Source organism: Eschrichtius robustus, chromosome 6, assembly GCF_028021215.1.
Source record: "Eschrichtius robustus isolate mEscRob2 chromosome 6, mEscRob2.pri, whole genome shotgun sequence".
Lineage (NCBI taxonomy): Eukaryota > Metazoa > Chordata > Mammalia > Artiodactyla > Eschrichtiidae > Eschrichtius > Eschrichtius robustus.
This window is the reverse complement of record NC_090829.1, coordinates 10,197,335-10,222,288: the sequence shown is the minus strand read 5'-3', so window position 1 is coordinate 10,222,288 and position 24,954 is coordinate 10,197,335. Positions and strand designations below refer to the sequence as shown.

The window sequence follows — 24,954 nt, the reverse complement described above, 5'->3', positions numbered from 1 at the left end:
TCGGTTTGGGAAGCTCTCCAGGCAATGAGCTGGACCTTATGTCCATACCCCTTCTCCCAGGGCTCCCTGTCTTGCACTATCTGAAAATCATTGCTTTATATATTGTGTCCAGGTTTCTAGTTGTGTGTCAGCCCCATTCCTAACTTTTCCATGTCACCTCTTTCTTCCCACCCCCTGTCCCATCATCTCTTCTCCCCCGTCAAACAGAAGTAAAAGGGGAAAGACACTCAGTTTATATCTCTCCAGGTTGTTGGGCTGTTAGAATTTTCAGCACCTAAATGGGAAAAGAATTTGAAAAAGAATAGATATATGTATATGTATAACTGAATCACTTTGCTGTACACGTGAAACTAACACAGCATTGTAAATCAACTGTACTTCAATATAAAATAAAAAATTTTTAAAACTTCATTGCAGAACTTCCTTCCCATAGTCCTGATGAAATGAGCAAAAAGAGTAAAACTGGCAAACACACACACACAATACACAAACACAAGCAGCCACCCCGCAAAGAAAAAGGTATAACATAATTTAATAAACTTCTAAAACTCATAGAACTCATACTGGCAATTCATAAAAATCCTGAACATTGGGGTACATGTATCCTCTCGAACCACGATTTTCTCCAGATATATGCCCAGGAGTGGGATTGCTTAATCATATGGTAGCTCTGTTTTTAGTTTCTTAAGGAACCTCCACACTCTTCTCCAGAGTGGCTGTACCAATTTATATTCCCACCAACAGTGTAGGAGGGTTCCCCTTTCTCCACATCCTCTCCAACATTTATTGTTTGTAGACATTTTTTTAAATAAATTTATTTATTTTATTTACTTATTTTTGGCTGAGTTGGGTCTTTGTTGCTGCACGCGGGCTTTCTCTAGTTGTGGTGAGCAGGGGCTACTCTTCCTTGTGGTGTGCGGGCTTCTCATTGCAGTGGCTTCTCTTGTTGTGGAGCACGGGCTCTAGGTGCGCGGGCTTCAGTAGTTGTGGCATGCGGGCTCAGTAGTTGTAGCTTGCAGGCTCTAGCGTGCAGGGTCAGTAGTTGTGGCACACGGGCTTAGTTGCTCCGCGGCATGTGGGATCTTCCCGGAGCAGGGCTCGAACCCATGTCCCCTGCATTGGCAGGTGGATTCTTAACCAGTGCGCCACCAGGGAAGTTCCCTGTTTGTAGACTTTTTGATGATGGCCATTCTGACTGGCGTGAGGTGATACCTCATTGTAGTTTTGATTTGCATTTCTCTAATGATTAGTGATGTTGAGCATCTTTTCATGTTCCTCTTGGCCACCTCTATGTCTTCTTTGGAGAAATGTCTGTTTAGGTCTTCGCCCATTTTTTGATTGGGTTACTTGTTTGTTTGTTTGTTTTTTGATATTGAGCTGCATGAGCTGCTTGTAAATTTTGGAAATTAAGCCCTTGTCAGTTGCATTGTTTGCAAATATTTTCTCCCATTCTGTAGTCGTCTTTTTGTTTTCTTTTTCATTTTCTTTGCTGTGCAAAAACTTTTGAGTTTAATCACTTTCCATTTGTTTATTTTTCTTTTTATATCCATTACTCTAGAAGACAGATTGAAAAAGATATTGCTGCAATTTATGTCCAAGAGTCTTGTGCCTATGTTTTTCTCTAAGAGTTTTATAGTATCTGGTCTTACAGTTAGGTAACCCATTTAACCCATTTTGAGTTTATTTTTGTGTATAGTGTTAAAGAGTATTCTAATTTCATTCCCTCACATGTAGCTGTCCAGTTTTCTCAGCACCATGTATTGAAGAGACTATCTTTTCTCCACTGTATATTCTTGCCTCCTTTATCATAGATTAGGTGACCATAAGTGCGTGGGTTTATCTGTGGACTTTCTGTCCTGTTCCATTGATCTGTATTTCTGTTGTTGTGCCAATACCATGCTGTTTTGATTACTGTAGCTTTGCAGTATAGTCTGACGTCAGGGAGCCTGACACCGCCAGCTCCGTTTTTCTTTCTCAAGATTGCTTTGGCTATTTGGGGTCTTTTGTGTCTCCATACAAATTAAAAAAATTTTTTTGTTCTAGTTCTGTGAAAAATGCCATTGGTAATTTGACAGGGATTGCATTGACTCTCCAGATTGCCTTGGGTAGTATAGTCATTTTGACAATATTGATTCTTCCAATCCAAGAACATGGTATATCTTTCCATCTGGTTGTGTCATCTTCGATTTTTTTCATCAGTGTCTTATAGTTTTCAGAGTACAGGTCTTTTGCCTCCTTAGGTAGGTTTATTCCTAGGTATTTTATTCTTTTTGATGTGACAGTAAATGGGATTGTTTCCTTAATTTCTCTTTCTGATCTTTTGTTGTTAGTGTATAGAAATGCAATAGATTTCTGTGTATTAATTTTGTATCCTGCAACTTTACCGAATTCATTGATGAGCTGTGGTAGTTTTCTGGTAGCATCTTTAGGATTTTCTATGTACAGTATCATGTCACCTGCATATAGTGACGGTTTAACTTCTTTTCCATTTTGGATTCCGTTTATTTCTTTTTCTTCTCTGATTGCTGTGGCTAGAACTTCCAAAACTATGTTGAATAAAAGTGGTGAGAGTGGACATCCTTGTCTTGTTCCTGATCTTAGAGGAAATGCATCCAGGTTTTCACCATTAAGTATGATGTTAGCTGTAGGTTTGTCATATATGGCCTTTATTATGTTGAGGTAGGTTCTCTCTGTGCCCACTTTCTGGAGAGTTTTTGTCATAAATGGGTATTGAATTTTGTCAGAAGCTTTTTCTGCATCTATTGAGATGATCATATGGTTTTTATTCTTCAATTTGTTAATGTGTTGTATCACACTGATTGATTTGTGGATATTGAAGAATCCTTGCATCTTGGGATAAATTCCACTTGATCATGGTGTATGATCCTTTTACTGTATTGTTGGATTCGGTTTGCCAGTATTTTGTTGAGGATTTTTGCGTCCATGTTCTTCAGTGATACTGGCCTGTAATTTACTTTTTTGTGTGGTATCTTTGTCTGGTTTTGGAATCAGTGTGATGGTGGCCTCATAGAATGAGCTTGGGAGTGTTCCTTCCTCTGCAATTTTTTGGAATAGTTTGAAAGAATAGGTGTTAACTCCTCTCTAAATGTTTGATAGAATTCACCTGTGAAGCCATCTGGTCCTGGACTTTTGTTTGTTGGGAGTTTTTAAAATCACAGTTTCAATTTCAGTACTTATGATTGGTCTGCTCATATTTTCTATTTCTTCCTGGTTCAGTCTTGGAAGATTGTACCTTGCTAAGCATTTGTCCATTTCTTCGTGGTTGTCATATAGTTGTGTGTAGTAGTCTCTTATGATCCTTTGTATTCCTGTGGTGTCAGTTGCAACTTCTTTTTCATTTCTATTTTTATTGATTTGAGTCCTCCCGCTTTTTTTCTTGATGAATCTGGCTAAAGGTTTGTCAGTTTTGTTTATCTTTTCAAAGAATAAGCTTTTAGTTTCATTGATCTTATCTATTGATTTCTTTATCTCTATTTCATTTATTTCTGCTCTGATCTTTATGGTTTCTTTCCTTCTGCTAACTTTGGGTTTTGTTTGTTCTTCTTTCTCTAGTTGCATTAGTTGTAAGGTTAGGTTGTTTATTTGAGATTATTATGTTTCCTGAAGTAAGATTGTATGGCTATAAAGTTCCCTCTTAGAACTGATTTTGCTGCGTCCCATAGGTTTTGGATCATCATGCTTTCGTTTTCATTTATCTCTCGGTATTTTTTTATTTCCTCTGATTTCTTCAGTGATCCACTGGTTGTTTAGTATTGATAGCATACTGTTTAGCCTCTACATGTTTGTGTTTTTTACAGGTTTTTTCTTGTAGTTGATTTCTAATCTCGTAGTGTTGTCATTGGAAAAGATGCTTGATATGATTTCAATTTTTAAAATTTACTGTGGCTCACTTTGTGGCCCAGCATGTGATCAGTCCTGGAGAATGTTCCATGTGTACTTGAAAGGAATATATACTCTGTTACTTTTGGATAATGCTCTAAAAATAGCAATTAAGTCCATCTGGTCTAATGTGTCATTTAAGACCTGTGTTTTCCTTATTGATTTTCTGTCTGATGATCTGTCCATTGATGAAAGTGGGTTGTTAAAGTCCCCTACTATTATTGTGTTACTGTTAATTTCTCCTTTTATGGCTGTTAGCATTTGCCTTATATGTTGAGGTGCTCCTATGTTGGGTGCATATATATTTACAATTCTTCCATATTCTTGTTGGATTGATCCCTTCATCATTATGCAGTGTCCTCCTTTGTCTCTTGTAGCAGTCTTTATTTTAAAGTCTATTTTTGTCTGATATGAGTATTGCTACTGCAGCTTTCTTTTGATTTCCATTTGCACGGAATTCCTTTTCTGATCACCTCACTTTCAGTCTGTATGTGTCCCTAGGTCTGATGTGGGTCTCTTGTAGACAGCATATATACGGGTCTTGTTTTTGTGTCCATTCAGCAAGTCTGTGTCTTTTGGTTGGAGCATTTAATCCGTTTACATTTAAGGTAATTATCGATATGTATGTTCTTATCATCATTTTGTTAATTGTTTTGGATTTGTTTTTGTAGGTCTTTTTTCTGCCTGTCCTCTTTTGTTCTCTTCTCTTGTGATTTGATGACTAATTTTAGTGTTGTGTTCGGATTCCTTTTTCTTTTTTGTGTATCTATTGTAGATTTTTGGTTTGCAGTTCCCATGAGGTTTTGATATAGCAGTCTATATATAAACAAGATTGTTTTAAGTTGCTGGTCTTTTAATTTCAAATGCATTTCCAGTATCCTGCATTTGTACTCTCCTCTTCTCACAATTGCTGGTTTTGATATCATATTTGTGTGTGGATGATTTCCTACCTTTACTGTATGTTTGCCTTTACTGGTGAGCTTTTCTGTTCATAATTTTCTTGTTTCTAGTTGTGGCCTTTTCTTTTCTACCTAGAAACGTACCTGTAGCATTTTTTGCAAATCTGGTCTGGTGGTGCTGAATTCTCTTAGCTTTTGCTTGTCTGTAAAGATTTTGATTTCTCCATTGAATCTGAATGAGAGCCTTGCTGGGTAGAGTTTTCTTGGTTGTAGGTTCTTACCATCCATCACTTTAAATATATTGTGCCACTCCCTTCTGGCTTGCAGAGTTTCTGCTGAAAAATCAGCTGATAACCTTATGGGAATTCCCTTGTTGCTTTTAGCATTTTCTATTGCTTTTAATTTGTCAGTTTGATTACTATGTGTCTTGGTGTGTTCCTCCTTGAGTTTATCCTGCCTGGGACTCTCTGCACTTCCTGGACTTGGGTGTCTGTTTCCTTTCCCATGTTAGGGAAGTTTTCAGCTGTTATCTCTTCAAATATTATCTCAGGTTCTTCCTCTCTTCTTCTGGGATCCCCATAATGTGAATGTTGTCGTAAAGTTCTCTTAGACTGTCCTCACTTCTTTTCATTGTTTTTTCTTTATTCGGTTCCACAGCAGTGATTTCCACCATTCTGTCTTCCAGCTCAGTTATACATTCTTCTGCCTCAGTTATCCTGTTATTGATTCCTTCTATTTTTCATTTCAGTTATTGTGTTGTTCATCTGTTTGTTCTTTAGATCTTCTAGCTCTTTGTTAAACATTTCTTGTATCTTCTCGATCCTTGTCTCCATTCATTTTCCAAGATCTTGGATCATCTTTATTATCATTACTCTGAACTCTTTTTTTGGGTAGGTTGCCTATCTCCACTTCACTTAGCTGTTCTTCTGGGGTTTTATCTTGTTCCTTCGTCTGGGACATATTCCTCTGCTGTCTCATTTGTCTAACTTTCTGTGATTGCGGTTTCCGTTCTGCAGGCTGCAGGGTTGTAGTTCTTGCTTCTGCTGTCTGCCCACTGGTGGATGAAGCTGGTCTAAGAGGCTTGTGCAGGCTTCCTGATGGGAGGGGCTGGTTCCTGCCCACTGGTGGGTGGAGCTGGGTATTGTCCCTCTGGTGAGCAGGGCTGTGTCAAGGGGTGTGTTTAGCAGGCAGCTGTGGGTTTGGGAAGACTTTAGGCAGCCTGTCTGCTGATGGGTAGGGCTGTGTTCCTGCCCTGTTGTTTGGCCTGAGGTGTCCCAGCACTGGAGCCTACGGGCTGTTGGGTGGGGCCAGGTCTTGGTGAGAAAATGGCTCACAGCATTGAGTACTCCCCAGAAGTACCACCATCAGTATCTTTTTCCCTGCAGTGAGCCACAGCCACCCCTGACCTGAGCAGGAGACCCTCCAATACCAGCACGTAGGTCTGGTCCAACCTGCCATGAGGACACTGCTTTTTCCCCTGGGTCCTGGTGCACACAAGACCTTGTGTGCACCCTCCAAGAGTGGAGTCTCTGTTTCTCCCAGTCCTGTGGAGCTCCTATGATCAAACCCTGCTGGCCTTCAAAGCCAGATGCTCTGGTGGATCCTTCTCCTGATGCCAGACCCCCAAGCTGGGGAGCCTCATGTGGGGCTCAGATCTTTCACTCCTGTGGGAGAACCGCTGTGATATAATTATTTTCCAGTTTGTGGGTCGCCCACCTGGCAGGTATGTGAGATGATTTTATCGTGATTGTGCCCCTCCTACCATCTCATTGTGGTTTCTTCTTTGCTTTGGGGAAGTGGACTCACCTCTTAATGGACAGTGCAGCGTGCCTGGATGGGGGCAGAAGGCATTGTTGGTGGCCATATTTGCAGTGGCAGAATCTGTGAATGAAGCCGTTTCCCTTAAATGGGTGTGGGAGACTTTGTGAGGCTTGTCCTTACGGGATGATAAAGTCATAAGATCCCACTTCTTGTGCTCCCACTAGATTGCCAGCCTCCTCCACCATCATGTAATTGTGTTCTGTCATACAGTATATAGCATCTTACATCTCTGTGACTTCTACCCACTGATTACGCTGATGCCCTCAAAGTGGCACAGATGTACCCTATTCCTTCTCCTTCAGCATCCCTGCAAATACTTGGGCACTGTTGTATCTTCTCTCAAACCCCCGAGATTCAGGATGAGGTGGCTTCTGGTGCCTTCCCCATTGGGTCCCTTCATTTTCTGAAGGCTCTGGCTTGTCAGTGCCTTGTCAGTGCTTGTCAGTGTCATAAGATGGGACAACCAGGATTACCCCCACACTTCAAATGCCTGGTGGGCTAACCCTCCCAGAATGAGACTTGGCAGTCTGATTTTGCTCAAGTCTGAAAACCATCTTACTATTAATATAGGCCAAAATTATGTTGGATTTTATAGCACCTGTGTCCTATCATGGACTTAAATGAAGCTTATTACAACCCAAGATGATTTCCAGAACTGCTGCCAAGCAAGCGCTCCCTATACTGTGTCACTCCACCCTCAGAGAAAAACTAGAGATTAAACCCTGAAAGTAATTAGAGATTTGTTCTCTTTAGGAACATAAGACTTCTGCCAAAAATAAATAATTAAACCAGATAGTTTTTGCACCTGTTAAGGCATTAATCTTTCAAAATTTTATGTATGTATGTATGTAATTGAAAAATAGTTGATTACAATGTTGAGTTAATTTCTGCTGTACAGCAAAGTGATTCAGTTATACATACATATATATATATATATATATATATATATATATATATATATACACACATTCTTTTTTATATTCTTTTCCAATATGGTTTATAACAGGATATTGAATATAATTCTCTGTGCTATACAGTAGGACCTTGTTGTTTATCCATTCTGTATATAATAGTTTGTATCTGCTAATCCCAAACTCCCACTCCATCCCTCCCCTACCCCCCTTCCCCCTTTGCCACCACAAGTATGTTCTCTGTGTCTGTGAGTCTGTTGCTGTTTTGTAGATAAGTTCATTTGTGTCCTATTTTAGATTCTACATATAAATGATACCATACGGTGTTTGCCTCTCTCTTTCTGACTTACTTCACTTAGTATGATAATCTCTAAGTCCATGCATGAGCTGCAAATGGCATTATTTCATTCTTTTTTATGGCTGCATAGCATTCCATTTTATATATGTACTACATCTTCTTTATCCATTCATCTGTCGATGGACATTTAGGTTGTTTTCGTATCTTGGTTATTGTGAATAGTGCTACTGTGAACATAGGGATGTATGTATCTTTTTGCATTATAGTTTTGTCCTGATATATGCCCAGGAGCAGGATTGCTGGATCATATGGTAGTTCTATTTTTAATTTTTTGAGGAAACTCCATACTGTTTTCCACAGTAGCTGCAGCAACTTACCTTCCCACCAACAGTGTAGGAGGGTTTCCTTTTCTCTACACCCTCTCTAGCATTTGTTGTTTGTAGACATTTTAAAGATGGCCATTCTGCCTGGTGTGAGGTGATACCTCATTGTAGTTTTGATTTGCATTTCTATAGTAATTAGTGATGTTGAGCATCTTTTCTTGTGCCTGTTGGCCCTCTGTATGTCATCTGGAGAAATGTCTATTTAGGTCTTCTGCCCATTTTTTAGTTGGGTTGTTTGTTTTTTTGTTGTTGAGTTGTATGAGCTGTTTGTATATTTTGGAAATTAAGCCCTTGTCGGTCGCATCATTTGCAAATATCTTATCCCAGTCTGTAGCTTGTCTTTTCATTTTGTTTATGGTTTCCTTTTCTGTACAGAAGCTTGTAAGTTTGATTAGCTCCCATTTGTTTATTTTTGCTTTTATTTCTATTACCTTGGGAGACTGACCTAAGAAAACATTGGTGTGATTTATGTCAGAGAATGTTTTGCCGATATTCTTTTGTAAGAGTTTTATGGTGTCATATCTTACATTCAAGTCTTTAAGCCATTTTGCGTTTATTTTTGTGTATGGTGTGAGGATGTGTTTTAACTTCATTGCTTTACATGCAGCGGCCCAACTTTCCCAGCACCACTTGCTGAAAAGACTGTCTGTTCTCCATTGTATATTCTTGCCTCCTTTGTTCAAGATTAATTGACCGTATGTGCGGGGGTTTATTTCTGGGGGTTGGTGTTCTGTTCCATTGATCCAAATGTCTGTTTTTGTGCCATTACCATGATTTTTTGATCACTGTAGCTTTGTAGTATTGTCTGAAGTCTGGGAGGGTCATGCCTTCTGCTTTTTCTTTTTCCTCATGATTGCTTTGGCAATTCTGCATTTTTTATTGTTCCATATGAATTTTAGGCTTATATGTTCTAGTTCTGTAATTTGATAGGGATCACATTAAATCTGTAGATTGCTTTGGATAGTATGGCCATTTAAACAATATTAATTCTTCTAATCCAAGAGCATGGATATCTTTCCATTTCTTTGAATCATCTTCAGTTTCCTTTATTAATGATTTATAGTTCTCAGCATATAAGTCTTTCACCTCCTTGGTGAGGTTTATTCCTAAGTATTTTATTTATATCTTTTTTGATGTATTTTTGAAAGGGATTGTTTACATTCCCTTTCTGATATTTCATTGTTAGTGTAAAGAAATGCCACCGATTTCTGTATGTTAATCTTGTATCCTGCTACTCTGCTGAATTCGTGTATCAGTTCTAATAGTTTTTGTGTGGAGTCTTCAGGGTTTTCTATATAGAGTATCATGTCATCTGCATATAATGACAATTTTACCTCTTCCCTTCCAATTTGGATACCTTTTATTTCTGTTTCTTGTCTGATTGCTGTGGCTAGGACTCCAATACTATGTTGAATAGAAGTGGTGAGAGTGGGCATCCTTGTCTTGTTCCAGATTTTAGCTGGAAGGCTTTCAGCTTTTCACCATTGAGTATTATACTGGATGTGGGTTTGTCATAAATAGCTTTTATTATGTTGAGCTATGTTCCCTCTACACCCACTTTGGTAAGAGTTTTTGTCATGAATGGATGTTGAATTTTATCAAAAAAATTTTTTTGCATCATTGAGATGATCATGTGGTTTTTGTCTTTTCTTTTGTTGGTGTGGTGTATCACATTGATTGATTTGTGTATGTTGAACCATCCTTATGAACTTAGGATGAATCCAACTTGGTCATGGTGTATGATCTTTTTTATGTGTTGCTGGATTCAGTTTGCTAATATTTTGTTTGAGAATTTTTGCATCTATATTCTTCAAAGAAACTGGCCTGTAATTTTCTTTTTTTGTAGTGTCCTTCTCTGGTTTTGGTATCAGGGTGATGGTGGCTTCATAAAATGTCTTTGGGAGTATTCCCTCCTCTTCAGTCTTTTGGAAGAGTTTGAGGAGAATTGGTATAAGTTCTTCTTTGTATGTTTGGTAGAATTTGCCTGTGAAGCCATCTGGTCCTGGACTTCTGTTTGTAGGGAGTTTTTAAAATTAATGTTTCTATTTCACTTCTAGTGATTGGTCTATTCAAGTTATCAATTTCTTCTTGATCCACTTTTGGTTGGCTGTGTGTTTCTAGAGACTTCTCCATTTCTTCTGGGTTGTTGAATTTGCTGGCATATAATTTTCATAATATTCTCTTACGGTTTTTTGTATTTCTGTGGTATTGGTTGTTTCTTCTCCTTTTTCAATTCTTATTTTGTTTATTTGGGTCCTCTCTCTTCTCTTCTTGATGAGCCTGGTGAGAGGTTTTTGTTTGTTTGTTTTAATTTATTTATTTTTGGCTGCATTGGGTCTTCATTGCTGCACACAGGCTTTCTCTAGTTGTGGCGAGTGCAGGCTTCTCTTGTTGCGGAGCATGGGCTCAAGGCACGTGGGCTTCAGTAGTTGTGGCACACGGGCTCATAGTTGTGGCTCGTGGGGTTTAGAGCGCAGGTTCAGTAGTTGTGGTGCACGGACTTAGTTGCTCCACGGCATGTGGGATTTCCCAGACCAGGGCTCAAACCCATGTCACCTGCATTGGCAGGTGGACTCTTAACCAGTGTGCTACCAGGGAAGTCCTGAGAGGTTTGTGGTAAGACATTAATCTTGTTTTGTTTTTACCTGAGGTGCAGACTTACCTGGAAGACCTGAAGACTTAACATTTGTTTCTGAAAATTACTTTGATAGTCTTATGTCCCACTCCTTTCCTTTACTGATGCTAATGTCCTTTAGTTACTTCTTTTATTATAGGTGATCTACTATGTTGCCTGTTTTCCTAAAAAGCTCTAATTGACTAAAAGCCATTTCTCTATTTAGTGTGTGAAAACTCCTCAGAGTGGCTCAGAAAATCAAACTACAGTAGCGTTTGTCACTAGGCAGGCTGTCCTTTCTGACCCATTTAAAACACAGTAAAACCTCAGACATTTGGATCCCACTGGTGTGGAATTTGTGATTACTCAGCTAATGTTTAATTATGCAGAGGTGTGCTTGAAAGATTAATGGTGCAAGGGAAGTGCTTACATGGGCGCCATTTTTGCTAGTGCCTTCAGAAGCCTTCCCGCTCCCCATCCTGGCCCTGCTCATCTCCCATCCCCTCGCTCCCACCCCCTCTCCAGCCCTGGTCCTCTACCTGGGAATCTCTTGACCTCCTCCGTTTGTGCTTGGCTGGGCTCACCTCTGCTGTCTGGAGACCCTGCTGGCTGCTCCTGAGACCCTCACCCCACTTCTGTGCAGGCGGGCACCTCTCCCTTCCCAGGTCAGGTCTGTAACAGGGAGGGTGGTCACAGTCAGAACTCAGAGGGCTTTGCGACATAGAAGCCAGGCCCCTACGGTGAGGCCCCAAAGGCATCATCTGCAGGAGCTGTGGAGTCACAAGTGGAAAACAGTGTCCTCTGCAGCTCCTAGACCTGCTGGAATCCTCTCCTGCCTTCCACTGAGGCTCAGCTCAGACCCTACACCTTCTCCCTGGGGCTGCCTGGGGGGCCCCACCTTCCATCAGTGTTGAACGAAACGTAAAGTTGTTTCTCAGGAGAAAGGCAGAGGTTAGGAGCTGCGTCCCCAGGTCCCCTTGCTGTTCCTCACGCTCTCAGACCCTCTCATGAACCTCTAAGTGCTGGGGTGGGAGTCAGGGGAGGGAGGGCAGCCTTCCTGCTGCAGTGATGTGAGTTTGTTTTCAGTTCACATTCACACCCTTCATACACATGAAGCAACGTGAGGGGGGTGGGCACACAACAGAAAAAATAGTGGAACATTTAAAACAAATCTTTTCCTGTGGAAAAGCTTGTGCCACCATCCCTGTTGCTCTAGCTTTAGGTGATGATGATTGGGGGGTCTTTTTTGAGTGGAAGGTTTATTGAGACCTCAGTGGAATGAAGGCCTGATGAGCCATGTGGGGGGCTTCCTGACTCTGGTTAATTCATCAGCTACCCCCCAGGACCCCTCGCAGGGCACTGTCAGAGTGTGGTAGGTGGCGGTTTAGAACCGGTAGTCGAGATTCCCATTCATTCTGTTGCCCACTCTTTTGTCACCCAATAAAAACTGGAAATCTAGATTTCTGCTCCTGTATTTAATCACAGGAAGAGTGCATTTTCTGCACCAGTGGTGATGTGCTGAGTGCACTTAAAATGTCATCACTCTTCCATTCTGCTGGCTTTAAAGTGTCACATGTAACATGCAGGAGCTCAACTCCCTATCGTTTGGGCCCCTGGTTTAGTTTATCCAGAAAGAAAACAAAACACACACAGAAAGTTGTGTGTGTTTAAGTATAATTTGCCATGTAGACTCTGCCTTGGGTGAGGCCGTTGGTCTCTCCAAATTGTATCCTCAGCTACACAATGGGGATGGTAATCGCACCCCTCTTGCAGAATTGAGAGACTGTCATGAGAATAATCTTTGTAAAGGGCTTAATTCAGTGTCTGGCACACAGTAGTCACTCAATAAATGGTGACTATTGTTCCCAGTAGGCTTTGCTGGTATACATTCCTACATGCCTAATTTGACATATCATAGGCTCTGTGGTTTCAAATTTTGGACTCTAATCACACTTGCAGTCCTTCTGTTTGAATTTGAGTGGTGGCTGTAAGAGTTAGAACATATTGGTTTCCATAGCCCTCTTAAAGGAGGTTTATGCTTTTGGCCTGTGATCCTGAATACTCATGAAATACTGAATTGTAGTGTATTCAGTTTGTATATGAGTCTTGCATCACCCAGAAGAGTGACTAACCACAAAATATTTACTAAGAAGTACTCTGTTTGTCACCACATACTATTAATATTCCAGTTAAATAACAGTGAAGAAGCTGTAACTTCCTGTCAACCTGGCTTTTGTTTTCCGGCCATGAGATTGTGTTAAGATTTTACAAATTCAATTCTTGGCTTTTGGTTGCAGAAAATGCTCGGGGGAGACGGCAGAGGAACCCTAGACCAGCATGCGTCAACTCAGAGTGGCGCTGAGGGGACCTGCAGCTCGTGGAGACTTGTGGGGTGACGGGAAGATAACTTGATAAACAGCTTGCATCTCAAGCTGCTGAGCAAGGCCCAGCATGCAGTGGGTGTGAGGCCCACTGGGGGTGACAGTCTGTCTTGGTCTGGGCCTGCCACCCCTTTTCATTTAGCCCAGAGTCAGTGTCATCTTGTGGGGGAGCAGAGGTGTTAGTGCTAGCAAATGCAAGTTTGTGTGCCCAACGCACAGTGAGGCCAAACAGTACCAAAACATCGGAGTTTGGTGCAGAGAAAGGTTTATTGCAGGTTTATTGCAAGGAGACGGGTGGCTCATACCCCCAAAACCCTGAACTCCCCAAAGGGATTCAGCAAAGCATATTTAAAGGCCAGGTGAGGGAAGGGGGTCACAGGGTACGTGACCAGCTCCTGCACAATTCTCTGATTGGTTGATGGTGAGGTAACAGGGCAGTGTAACAGGCGTCAACATTGTCAGTCCTTAGGCTCCAGGAGGCCTGAGGGCTACATGTTCATGGTCATCAAGTAGTTAACATCTTCCATTTGGTAGGGGGGTGTGGTTTCACATCTGTGAAACAACTCAGGAAATGTGCACCAGATACTGTTATCTAGGTACTTCAGAGAGGAGCTAAAGCAGAGGATATGGGGGAAGGGCCTGCCCTGGCAAGACCGCATAGGGTCCTGCTTGGTTCCAATTCCCCCCTTTTCTTTGATACTTCTCAATCCTGAGGAGAACAGGTGTTGGACAAGAAAAGAAATAAAGTTTTAGTTAAGGAGGTTAATCATCAACTTGACAGAGGAACCCACAGGGTCCTGTCACCAGCAGACACTGCTTTGAGAATCAGTCTGACACAGCTCAGAAAATTCAAGTTCTTGGCAATAAAGGAGTGTGCTCGAACTCACATCCACAATGGCCACCCAATTTTACCTTGGATGTCTGAACCATAGCTATTCCATTTTGACTTTCAAATGCATTTTTCTCCTTAATGGCCAAAGCAGATGTCACTGTTAATGATTTTAGTGCTTTTCTAGACATGAAGAGATGCAAGAATTTGGGTCATAAAATCTTTTCCTGAAAGTATCTAACTATCTGAAGGTCTGTTCTGTCAGCTTTCCTCAGAGCACTAAGTGCGTCATTCCTGATCTCCACCCTGACCTCCTTTCAGGGGGTGTTGAAGGTCAGTGACTGGAGTGGCTTGTGACTTAATCCTTGCAGAGGCAGATGGCAAGTGCCAATTTTTCGTTGGCAGTGCTCCCTCATGGTCATAAATTCGAACATGATTTGGGAAGCATTTCATGATCATTTCATCCCATAATGTTAGGAATACCCATTAGTAGGTCAGGCGAGGATTTCATTGATAAGCCACTCAATGTGCTATTACTGGACTAGGCCTTATTAACAGTAGTTAAAAGTCTCTGGACCACCTGTTTTACTAGTCTGTTATGGTCTAGGAAAAAATTCCTTCTTGTTGCTTCTTCCTATATCTAGAGTTGCACTATTACAATCATTGATCTTATATAGAACTTTATATCTGGTCAACTGTTTCAAGTCGCCTAGTCATCATTATTTTATCAGAGGCTCTTGTATTTGGTAATACAAGAAACAACAGTTCTGTAAAACAGGCAATATACAAATACTATAGCTAGTAGTATTAGTAAGGTCATAAGTTGGCACAAATATCTCCTGGTTTCAGCCAGACTCCAGGAGGGGATGTGTTACTTTCTTCTTTCCTGTGGCCATTCACAGGTGGACTGGGTCAGGATGTTCCCTGTGAGCTGAACAAAGGTATTTTAGTTTAACATTCAAGCATGGGGACAGTGTTCCCTGAGATGGACCATTATGTATACTTTAAGCGATAGGCAACATCCCTTTAGTGATTAAGTGGTAGCAAAAGCAGTAGAATACAAAGATTAAAGTAAAAGAAACGGATCTAATATGGAGTCAGATTTGTTATTCCCTATTACAGTTCCCCACTGTCAGTGTCCATTCCACAATCATGTGGGAAAGGGGTGACGACTGCTCTGGCTACTTCCTGCTGAACAGGAGCATTGATGGGTGATTATGGAATGGAACTGATCAGCTTTCGGCAGGGAATATTCCTTAGAATCTTTAGTAAATAGTACAATTCCCTTTCCTTTTTTATCTACAATTATTTGAACCTGATGAAACCCTTTATTTAGCCCTTTTGTTGTCTAATTTGTCATTGGACTTGGGCTTTTGGTTCCAGTTCCTATACATAGCTATTCATTTTAACTTTCTGACTGTCATAACTACACTAGATTCCTGTCCTGTTCAGGTGAACAAGATCAAACAAGTAGGTTGACTCACCTTCTCCAGCTATAGTGAAAGTGCAATCTCAATACTTATCTTTTTGAAGAGCAACCTTAAGTCTTCTAAGGGTTTACAAACCCATTGCTCTCTAGGCCTTTCAGGAGTTGGGCCATTTTCTGATGACAGTGGTGCTGCTTTAATCCCAGTGTGATGAATTCATGGCTTTACTCTGGCTAACTTGACAGATGAGTTTGTGGTAGGTAATACCACACGTGGTCCTGTCCACCTTGCAGTCAGCTGATGTTCAGGCACTTTACCTTTATAGGCTTTAAGGAGGACTTGGTCTCCAGGTCAGAAAGGATGTAAGGCTACTTCAGTTAGATAGGCAGACCTGTGGGAGGCAAACTCGTGAACAGAGGTTAGTATAGTGCCCAAAGTTTTAATGTAATTAGCAACAGTTAGGTCTTTCAGAGCATTTATAGATTCTCCCACATGGGCAGACACCTGGAATGGCCCACCATACAATATTTCAAAGGGGCTTAATTTAAGTCTCCTTTTGGGAGCCATTCTGATCTGTAGTAGGGAAATTGACAAGGCCTTATCCCAAGTTAAATTAGTCTCTTGACACATTTTAGCAATGCTCCTTCCAGTATGTATAATCTCTGGCTACAGGTCATGCGGCATCTGATATTTATCCAAAGGTAGATGATTGGGATAAGTTTCAGAAATAAACTTAGAGTGTCCTTCTTAATAATGCAATTAAACTTTACAATTATGTAGCATGACAACAAGGAACTGTCTAGGAAGTGAGTCTTAGACAATAAATGCAGACCTCAATTAACAGAGTCAGAATTTGATATCTACTGAAATGTAATCTCTTTCTCTCTAAAAATTACCCTCATTTTTCATCAAATACAGCCAAATTAAGACTAGTTTGTTTGCAAAATGAGTCTGGTTAATTGATCATATTGGCTCCTTTCAATTGGCTGTGTTGGAATTTTTCATAAGGAGTCTGAGACTGAAATTTTAAAAGCCCTCTGAGGGCCAGGAAAGCCATGCCAAGGGCTTTTCATAGATTTTGCCTTACGGATGTAGGTGAATTCCTCACTTTTTGAGGTCCCCAAAGTACCTCGAGATTTTTGCACCTGTTAGCAAGTATCCTTCCTAATTTACCTGATAAAGCTGCTGGGAACCTAAGAGTTTCCAATATCTGGAGGGATCAGGTAGAGAGAAAAAATAAATGTTTCAGTTGTGTTTACAGAGGTAAAATCTACCAAATTGCTGTAAGTCATAATTAGCTCAAGGGGAAAGGTTTCCTTAAAACCAAAGAATTATAACCATATTCATCAGTTTACTCAGTCTTATATAATTAATTCTTTTTTACTAACAGTTTTATGAAATCAGAGTTGCCATTAGACTTTTAAAATCTAGTTTAGCAGTATGATTGTCAAAAAGTCCTTTCTATGACTCTTCTTAGAGATGAATGAAGCATTTTGCAAAGCATCAGCTTAACTGTCTCTCAATGATAAAGGACTTAAAAAGGCAAGGTTAGAGATCTGATTATAATGTTTTTTGACAAAGAAGCTTATTGAAGTTGTGACATACAGCATTTTAACCTGTGTACTGGCTTAAGTGATTTACTTTCTAACCGTGACTTTCTCTTTCCTATAGCTTCTTGCTTCTTTTCTAGTTAAAGACCTTTCAATATTTCCTGTAGGATAGGTTTAGTATTGCTGTATTCTTTTAGTTTTTGCTTATCTGAGAAATTATTTCTCTCTTTTTCTATTTTAAATGGTAATCTTGCTGGTAGATTCTAGGTTGCAGTTTTTTTCCCTTCCAGGATTTTGAATATATCTTGTCACTCCCTTCTGGCCTGCAATGTTTCTGTAGAGAAATCAGCTGATAGCCTTATGGGGGTTCCCTTGTAATTAAGTCTTTGTTTTTCTCTTGCTGCCTTCAGAAGCCTCTCTTTATCTTTAACTTTTGCTATTTTAATTATAGTATGTCTTGGTGTAGGTCGGGTTTGGGTTTATCTTGTTTGGAACCCTCTGTGCTTCCTGTACCTGGATATCTGTTTCCTTCTTTAGGTTTGGGAAGTTTTCAGCCATAATTTCTTCAATTACATTTTCAATCCCCCTTTCTCTTTCTTCTCCTTCTGGAATCCCTATTACGCATAGATTGGCATGCTTTGTATTAGTATTCCATAGGTCTCTTATATTGCTTTCATTTTTTTTTTTTTTTTCTTTCAATTTGCCTTTCTCTCTGCTGTTCTGATTGGGTGATTTCCACTATTCTATCTTCCAGATCATTTATTCATTCTTCTGCATTATTCATTCTGTCATTCGTTGCCTTTAGCTCAGCTTTCATCTCGGCGAATGAGTTTCCTACTTTTTCTTGGTTCCTCTTTATAGTTTCTACCTCCTTTTTACAGTAATCTGCATTTCTATCAATAGGCCTTGTTAATTTCTTCAGTATTTTCATTATCTCCATTTTGAACTCAGTGTCTATTAGACTGAAGAGGTCTGTTTCATTGTTCTTCTGGGGGAATTCTCTTGACCTTTTAATTGGGAGTGGTTCCTCTGCTTCTTCATCTTACTTACGTTTCTCTTACTCTGTGAGTTTAAGAGAAACAATTATCTACTGGAGGGCTTGGTGGGCTTGGAGGGCTGCTTTTATGTGGGAGCGTCCCTGTATAGCCTGCGTGGGTTTAATATTTTTGGTGCGAGGGCTGTTTTTAGTACGGATGTCTGTGACCTCTTTCCTTAGCGTGTGCTGGCTGTTTGTGCTTGACAGGTGGTGGTGTGGTGACCAGAGCCTGCACTGGGTTGCTCTATGGTTGTCGCTGCCCCGTCAGCGACAGTTGTTGGAGCAGAAGCCCCCCAATCTGATTCTGAGCTGCAGAGTGGGATAGGTGGGATTGGAGCGCTCCCTCTGGAGAGGAGCCGCTGAGAATTGCTTCGCCAGAGCTGTCCACCCAGGAGTGTGCTCTGTGGTGTTGCCTGGCTGGGCTCACAAAGTACTCCGCTGTCGGCACTGCCCTCGGCCCCACCTCCGCTGCGCGGATGCAGGCAGTTGGCCCCGGTGACCCTCAGGCACTGTGCTCACAAAGCCAACGGCACAGATCCCGACACGCCAGTCCACTGAAGGCGGGTACCAGGAGCACAGCAGTCACGCACCTGGGCTCGCGTGGGAGCCTTGGAAACAGCCCAGGCTCTGCCTCCGTGTGTGCTCCCACCAAGCCCACAGCTGCTAAGGCCAGACCCACCCCCGCCACAGTACACCTGCTGTCCCGCTCCCAGAGCTCATAGCGGCAGCACCAAGAAAGAGGCTGCTAAGGGGCAGGCCCCGCCCCTCCCTTCACTCGCCCCTTAGCAGTGGTGCTTCGCTTCTGTGGCAGGCCCGGGCTTCTTCCACGTACACCCCTGGTTGCCACCCGTACCACACTCCAGGCCCTTCAGGCTGCCTCTGTGCGGCCAGCCCCAGTCCTCTCCCTGGGTCTGTCCTCTGAAGCCTGAGGTTCAGCACCCAGCCCCTGCACGTACCAGCAGGTGAGTGTCTTGGGCTGGGGATTGCAGCAAGGTAGCTCGGATCCTCTGTGCCGGTCTCTCTCTTTTCTGCCTGCTGCTGACTGCTGCGTTCTCCTCCGAGCCTCTGAAGCTCCCTTTCTGTCCCAGCTGATATCCCCGCTGGTGAGGGGGCTTCTCAGGGTGCGGGACTCTTTCCTCTTTTCCAGCTCCTTCCCAGGGACGCAGGTCCCATCCCTATTCCTTTTTAAAAAATCTTTCATCCTACCCAGTTCTGTGGAGATATTTCTATACACTTCTGGGTGTCTGATATCTTGTGCCAGTGTTCAGTAGGTACTCTGTGAGAATTGTTCCACACGTGGATGTATTTTTGATGTGTTTTTGTGGGAGGAGGTGAGCTCCACGTCCTTCTATTCTGCCATGTTGGTTCCTCCCCCAACATTTTAAGATAACAACTAAAATTATAACATTATACCGGGACATATCCAAATTTCAGAAGCTTTATATAATTTCTAGAATGTCTATATTAAAAACATTTATCCATACCGTATAATCTGAGGAGGCTTATCACTCATTTGACAATGCTTCCCACGTAATTTAACATACCAAACAATCCTAGTTAGTTTAATATTTTTCTCTGAGATGCCTTAGGGGCTCTCCAAAGCATCGCAAAGTTAGCTGGAGGTCAAAAATTTTTAATTAATTAAAATTTGATATTTGGGAAGTTTGTCAAAAAGTTTCAAAACACTTGGTCAAATAAGATCATAGGTCATTGTGAGACAATACTTATTCCTTAACCAAAATGAGAAGAGATCTCAAAAGCGAATACAGATCACTTAAAGGCACAGAAACTCAATCTGTTATCAGTGGCAGCATTCCAGGAAAACTTTGTCCTCTTACCAGTGAGAGAAAAAAATCTAGTCTTGCACCAGCTTACTTTTAATAATAAAATTCATTTACTTAAGTTAAATTCAATCATCTAAACTTAGCCTGTCCTGACCATGCACAAACTCTTTTCTCAGAGTTCCTTTTCTACAAACCTTCCATCACTTTCTGTATCCATATTATTTTGCCCCTTAATTCTCCCATCTAGAAACAACCAGATGAACTTCCATCATTTAACTTAATTTAGCACAACTCTAAAATTTCACGTTACCAAATATCTGGAGAGATCATTTACATCTCAAAGGCACAGGAAAAGAAATGCAAATTTCTCTTCTAACTAACTACTTATATAAAACCCAGCCATCTTGGGCTGTTTTTGAACTTTCTTTTTTCCAGTTCCCAAATATCCAGTGCAGTTTAAACAAACAAATGACACTAATAGACAATAATGTATATCATCTGCTCACATTCACAAGCCTCATTTTCAGCAAAACGAGGAAGAAAGAATAGGATTTGGACTCAGGTACCGAGACGCTCATTCACATACATCCACACACACCCCCCAAGATAAAAGCAATTGCAAAAGACCCACTCTGATACAATAGCTGAGCCATTAGGGGCCATTGTTCTACAGATCTCAGGGAGTATTGAGGCCACACAATGTTTCAAAAAAAAATATTTTCTTTCTTTTATGGGAGCACAGCTAAAGATCTCCAAGTTTTGCAAAAATACCCCAGGGGACTATAAGATGGACCAGAGCTCTGATCATCCATCCCTAATTATTCACGATTGGTGTTATCAGATATCACGCAAACAACAGTTCAAATGGGTCTCTCAGGGTCATAGGCCCCCTAGCCACAAAACGGGAGAAACCCAACCAATGTCCCATCAGCGATGAAGCTGAATAAATGACCAAGGCTAGTTCAAAAAAGGGAAAAATCCCAACCAATGCTCCACCACAGGTGAAACCAACACAACAGAGAAGGATACCCTGATGTCGTCACACACGAGCCCAGCCTGCGCAAGCTGGAGCGACTTACCCTGCAGCGGCACTGAATGGGGACCACAGCTCCAGACGTTTCTCGGTTCCGAACAGCCTTGTGCTGAGGGGTGGCCAGCGCCTGTCAGGGACAGTCCCTCCGAGATCCCCAGAGCGAAATGTACTCTGGCAGCTGCTGGGCCTCAGGGAAGGGGCTGCCTCTGGCTGGGGTCGACCTGTCACAGGCACAGACTCTTGGCTGGCTCACCAAAATTGCTAGCAAACGCAAGTTTGTGTGCCCGATGCACAGTGAGGCCAAGCAATACCAAAACGTCGGAGTTTGAAGCAGAGAAAGGTTTACTGTAGGGTCACGTGAGGAGAAGGGTGGCTTGTGCCCCCAAAACCCTGAACTCCCCGAAAGGTTTCAGCAAAGCATCTTTAAAGGCCAGGTGAGGGAAGGGGGTCACAGGGTAGGTGATCAGCTCGTGCACAATTCTGACTGGCTGATGGAGCGGTAACAGGGGTGGTGTCACGGGGGTTAACATTATCAGTGCTTAGGCTCCAGGAGGCCTGGGGGCTATGTGCTCAAGGTCATCAAGTAGTTAACACCTTCATTTGGTGGGGGGGGGGGGGGGGAGGGGTTTCACATCTGTGAAACAACTCAGGAAATGTGCACCAGATACTGTTACCTGGGTGCTTCAGGGAGGAGCTAAAGCAGAGGAGATGGGGGAAGGGCCTGTCCCGGGAAGGACCCATAGGGTCCCGCTCGGTTACATTAGTGAAGGCACCTAAAGTCTGCTGTGCTCCTGAGCAGACACCCAGGTAAGCCCTCCTGGATTGGGGACTTCGGCTCCAGAACAGCCCGGAAGTCCTTGTGGGCCCCAGACATGCTGAGGTCGAACCACTCATAACTTGCATTCCGATTTGCATGAAAACAAAAAATATTTGACACTTTCGTGCCTCTTTCAGACTCCCAAAGTGGTGTGAGTGTCCTCTTCTTTCTCTTCCCTCCACTGTGTGTAATTGGGAAGAAAGGTGTCTGCTGGCCCCGGGGACAGCAGGTGGCCGTCTTTGCTCTCTGGCTCTCGGCCACCGTGGCCACTGCACGGTGGTGGCCGAGGGCAGGAGAGTTTCTGTGGTCACTCACCTCAGAAGGAAGGCGACTGTTTTTCTCTGATATTTTGGCAAGAAAGCTTTGACAAAATTAACTGAAATACAGAATCCCTGCTGTTTCAGCTCAGTGAGAGCGTTGAATTGTGATTGATTGTTAATTTTGGATTCAAAAACTGCACAACACTAACAAACAGATGTGATTTGAAATATTTTTAATGTATTAACAACTAGGACATCTTTTGTGGTCAGACAGTAAGTTTGTTGATTGATTGGCCAAGTGTTGACAATGGCTGGTCACTGGCTCTGGTGTTTTGCATCTGCCAATGGTCATTCCTTTCCTGGCTGCTCCAGCCTCTCTGCCCCAACCCCAGGTGAGTGGCGGGCAGATCACCCTGGACATTCATCAAGAGTCCTGCCTGCTTGATTCCATGTATGTAAACATAAAGTACCCAGAGAACGGAAAGGACTGAAAAGGCAGCACACTCTTGGAGTCTGGCATTGGGAACCGGGAAAACAAACTTGTTTTTTCGTTAAAATTGACCTATTTGGATTCAGTGCCGATCAGAAATAAATATGCCCTCTTGCGGAAGCAAAATATTTCTATTATTTCAGTGGAAGACCTATATTGTCAAACTGTAACCACAAGTCATGTCTCATCTCACACTAACTAACTGCATGTTTTATCACAGGGACAAGCGGATCTCTTGAAATACGCCAAGAACGAGACCGTGGAGAACCTGAAGCAGATCCACTACGCGGCTGTCTCCTGTGGACTCAATAAGCCAGGCACGGAAAACACCGACGTCCAGAAGCCGCGCCGGAGCCTTGAAGTCATACCCGAAAAAGCAAACGATGATACTGGAGAATGAGGGCACCTTCTAGAGATGATTACAGAATTTATAACTCTAGGACCAATTGTAGCCAGATGGGACATTTGCTTTGCACTCACTAATGAAAAATAATATTGGGGATTTTAAAGCACAACTGGAATAGCTAATTGCCGTCTATTAAAACTGTGAATGTATGTAGCAACCCTGCGTGTGGAGGCAAATAAACTCTTTAACAAGAAATTCTCTTCCTGGCCCAAATAGGCTATATTTGTATACAAAGACATCATAACTCAGTTCCAGTGTGAACAACAGACTAGCCACTCTAGTTCCAGCGAGAAACAGACCTTTTTCCTAACTGAAAACAATGTCTTAAGACGCAGATGGATTGTATGGTCTAATTAGTATTTACTGGGGGAAAACCGAATCTACAAGTTTTACTTATGTATGATTGCTGAGGTCTCTGGGTTCCAGATGTTTTTGGAGGCGGGCCTGCTGAGCCACGGTTACGAAGGAGAATGTAAGTAGCCTTGAACTTGGAGAGCCACTAGGTTCAAGGGCACTGCGGCTGGATGGACACTCCTGGCTGGAGACACCTGCTGGGTACACAGTGTAAAGGCAACCAACCTGGAAGCAACACACTGTACATAGTTTTTCATCGTATTAAGTAGTGGTCACATTAAAAAGATATTTTATGATATTTCTCCAATAACAGTACGTGAATTTAATGAAAGTTTAACTTTTAAAAAATTTCCAGTTCAAGATATTCTACTCTTAAGAAGAGTGGCCAGTTACTTGGTGAACAGCTTTGTCAAAAATAAGTTGCTTGTCTGGCTTGACATTTTGCTTTTAGTACATAGAGCAGCCATGACTTTACATAGTGGCAGCTGTCGGTCTGTAAAGCAACCGACACCTCTTCCCCCTTCTCAGCCTCTTGATTCCTGCCATAGGGGAGTGAGCCTGGACATGGTGCAGACAGTGAGCCAGTGGCAGGTGGAGGGGCTGGAGTGGGTGCCATGCTCCCCTGGCCAGCCGTCTTTAATCCAAGACTTTATTGTCCAAATCAGTGAAACTGCATGCTATTTTAGAAAACCTACTGGACACTGAAGCCTAATTACTGCTTCTCCTAAAGCAAACTGCTCTCAAATTTTGGAAGGGTAAAAGCTTTCTAAATCTTCAATAACTGCTTTTTCATTTGTCCATATTGTTTTCAGTGACTCAGGTAAGTAAGCCAGATACCTATGTGGAATCCACAACTTGGTGCCTCATTATTTCATCACAGTTAGGGAAATGCTCAGGCTGATATATTGAATTTATTTATGCCCAGACCCTGAAATATCCTTTTACAAAACAATTCCTTCTTTTCCCAGTTCTTGTCATTTGCCTGCTGATAGTGTGCTTAAATTAAGGTATACATCTCCACTGGTCTGCACTCAATGCCATTCCAGTCAGAAAATTAAACCTCTCTGTTAGTTACTTGAATAATAGTGTGGTTTCCTGCTCACACCAGCCAGCAACCAGCCAGCAGCTTAGGCTCTTAGCTCTGAAATGAACTCCTCTACATTGGAAAAAACAAAAACAAGAACAAAAACAAAAATATGTAGAAAATAATAGTAAAGAATTAAAAGTAGATTTGTAGACTGAGAAATAAAATAATGTGTAACTTAGATTACTGTTAGCAATCCTTGAACTTAGCTGGCAAGTAACTAGCAATATTCAGTGAAAAATCAAGAAATCATAAAAAATGACTTAAAATATTACAAAATTGAAAAAAATTGCTACATTTATAGTAATGGCAGATATTATCTAATATGTGACTTAAATGACTCTGAGACCAAGGCACCTGTCATTGGCTAGGGTTCATATAGGCTTTTAGAATCAGCAAACTTCAAAACCGAAGGGGGGTCTATGAGATCAGTCCATCTGACGTGTCCTTTCCCAGATGCAGATGTTGCAGACAAAAGCAATAAAATGCGGTGCCCGAGGTCACAAAGTCTGTCGGGGGAGTGACCCAGCCCAGGGTTTGCTCCACGTTTCCATGCTAAGAAAGTCAGCCTTCTTTTGACCCCTTCTCTTCAAAGGAAAAAAGCAGGCGCACTTGCTGGGGGGTTGTCCCCCAAGTCGCAGTGTTTCTCCTGCTCGTCCGGATCCCACTCCAGGCAG

The 24,954-nt window shown here is 42.0% G+C and overlaps 1 protein-coding gene across 2 annotated transcripts in view; it reads left to right on the top strand.

Annotated features, from left to right (window-relative positions):
• PLCL2 (phospholipase C like 2) overlaps window positions 1-23,034 on the top strand; it is a 191,457-nt gene extending 168,423 nt beyond the window's left edge. For both annotated transcript variants that reach the window (XM_068545864.1, XM_068545865.1), the window contains exon 6: window positions 22,654-23,034. In XM_068545864.1, coding sequence (XP_068401965.1) covers window positions 22,654-22,833 — 180 coding nt within the window. In that variant the 3' untranslated portion in view covers window positions 22,834-23,034. The remainder of the gene's footprint in view (window positions 1-22,653) is intronic.
• Window positions 23,035-24,954: the final 1,920 nt, after the last annotated feature.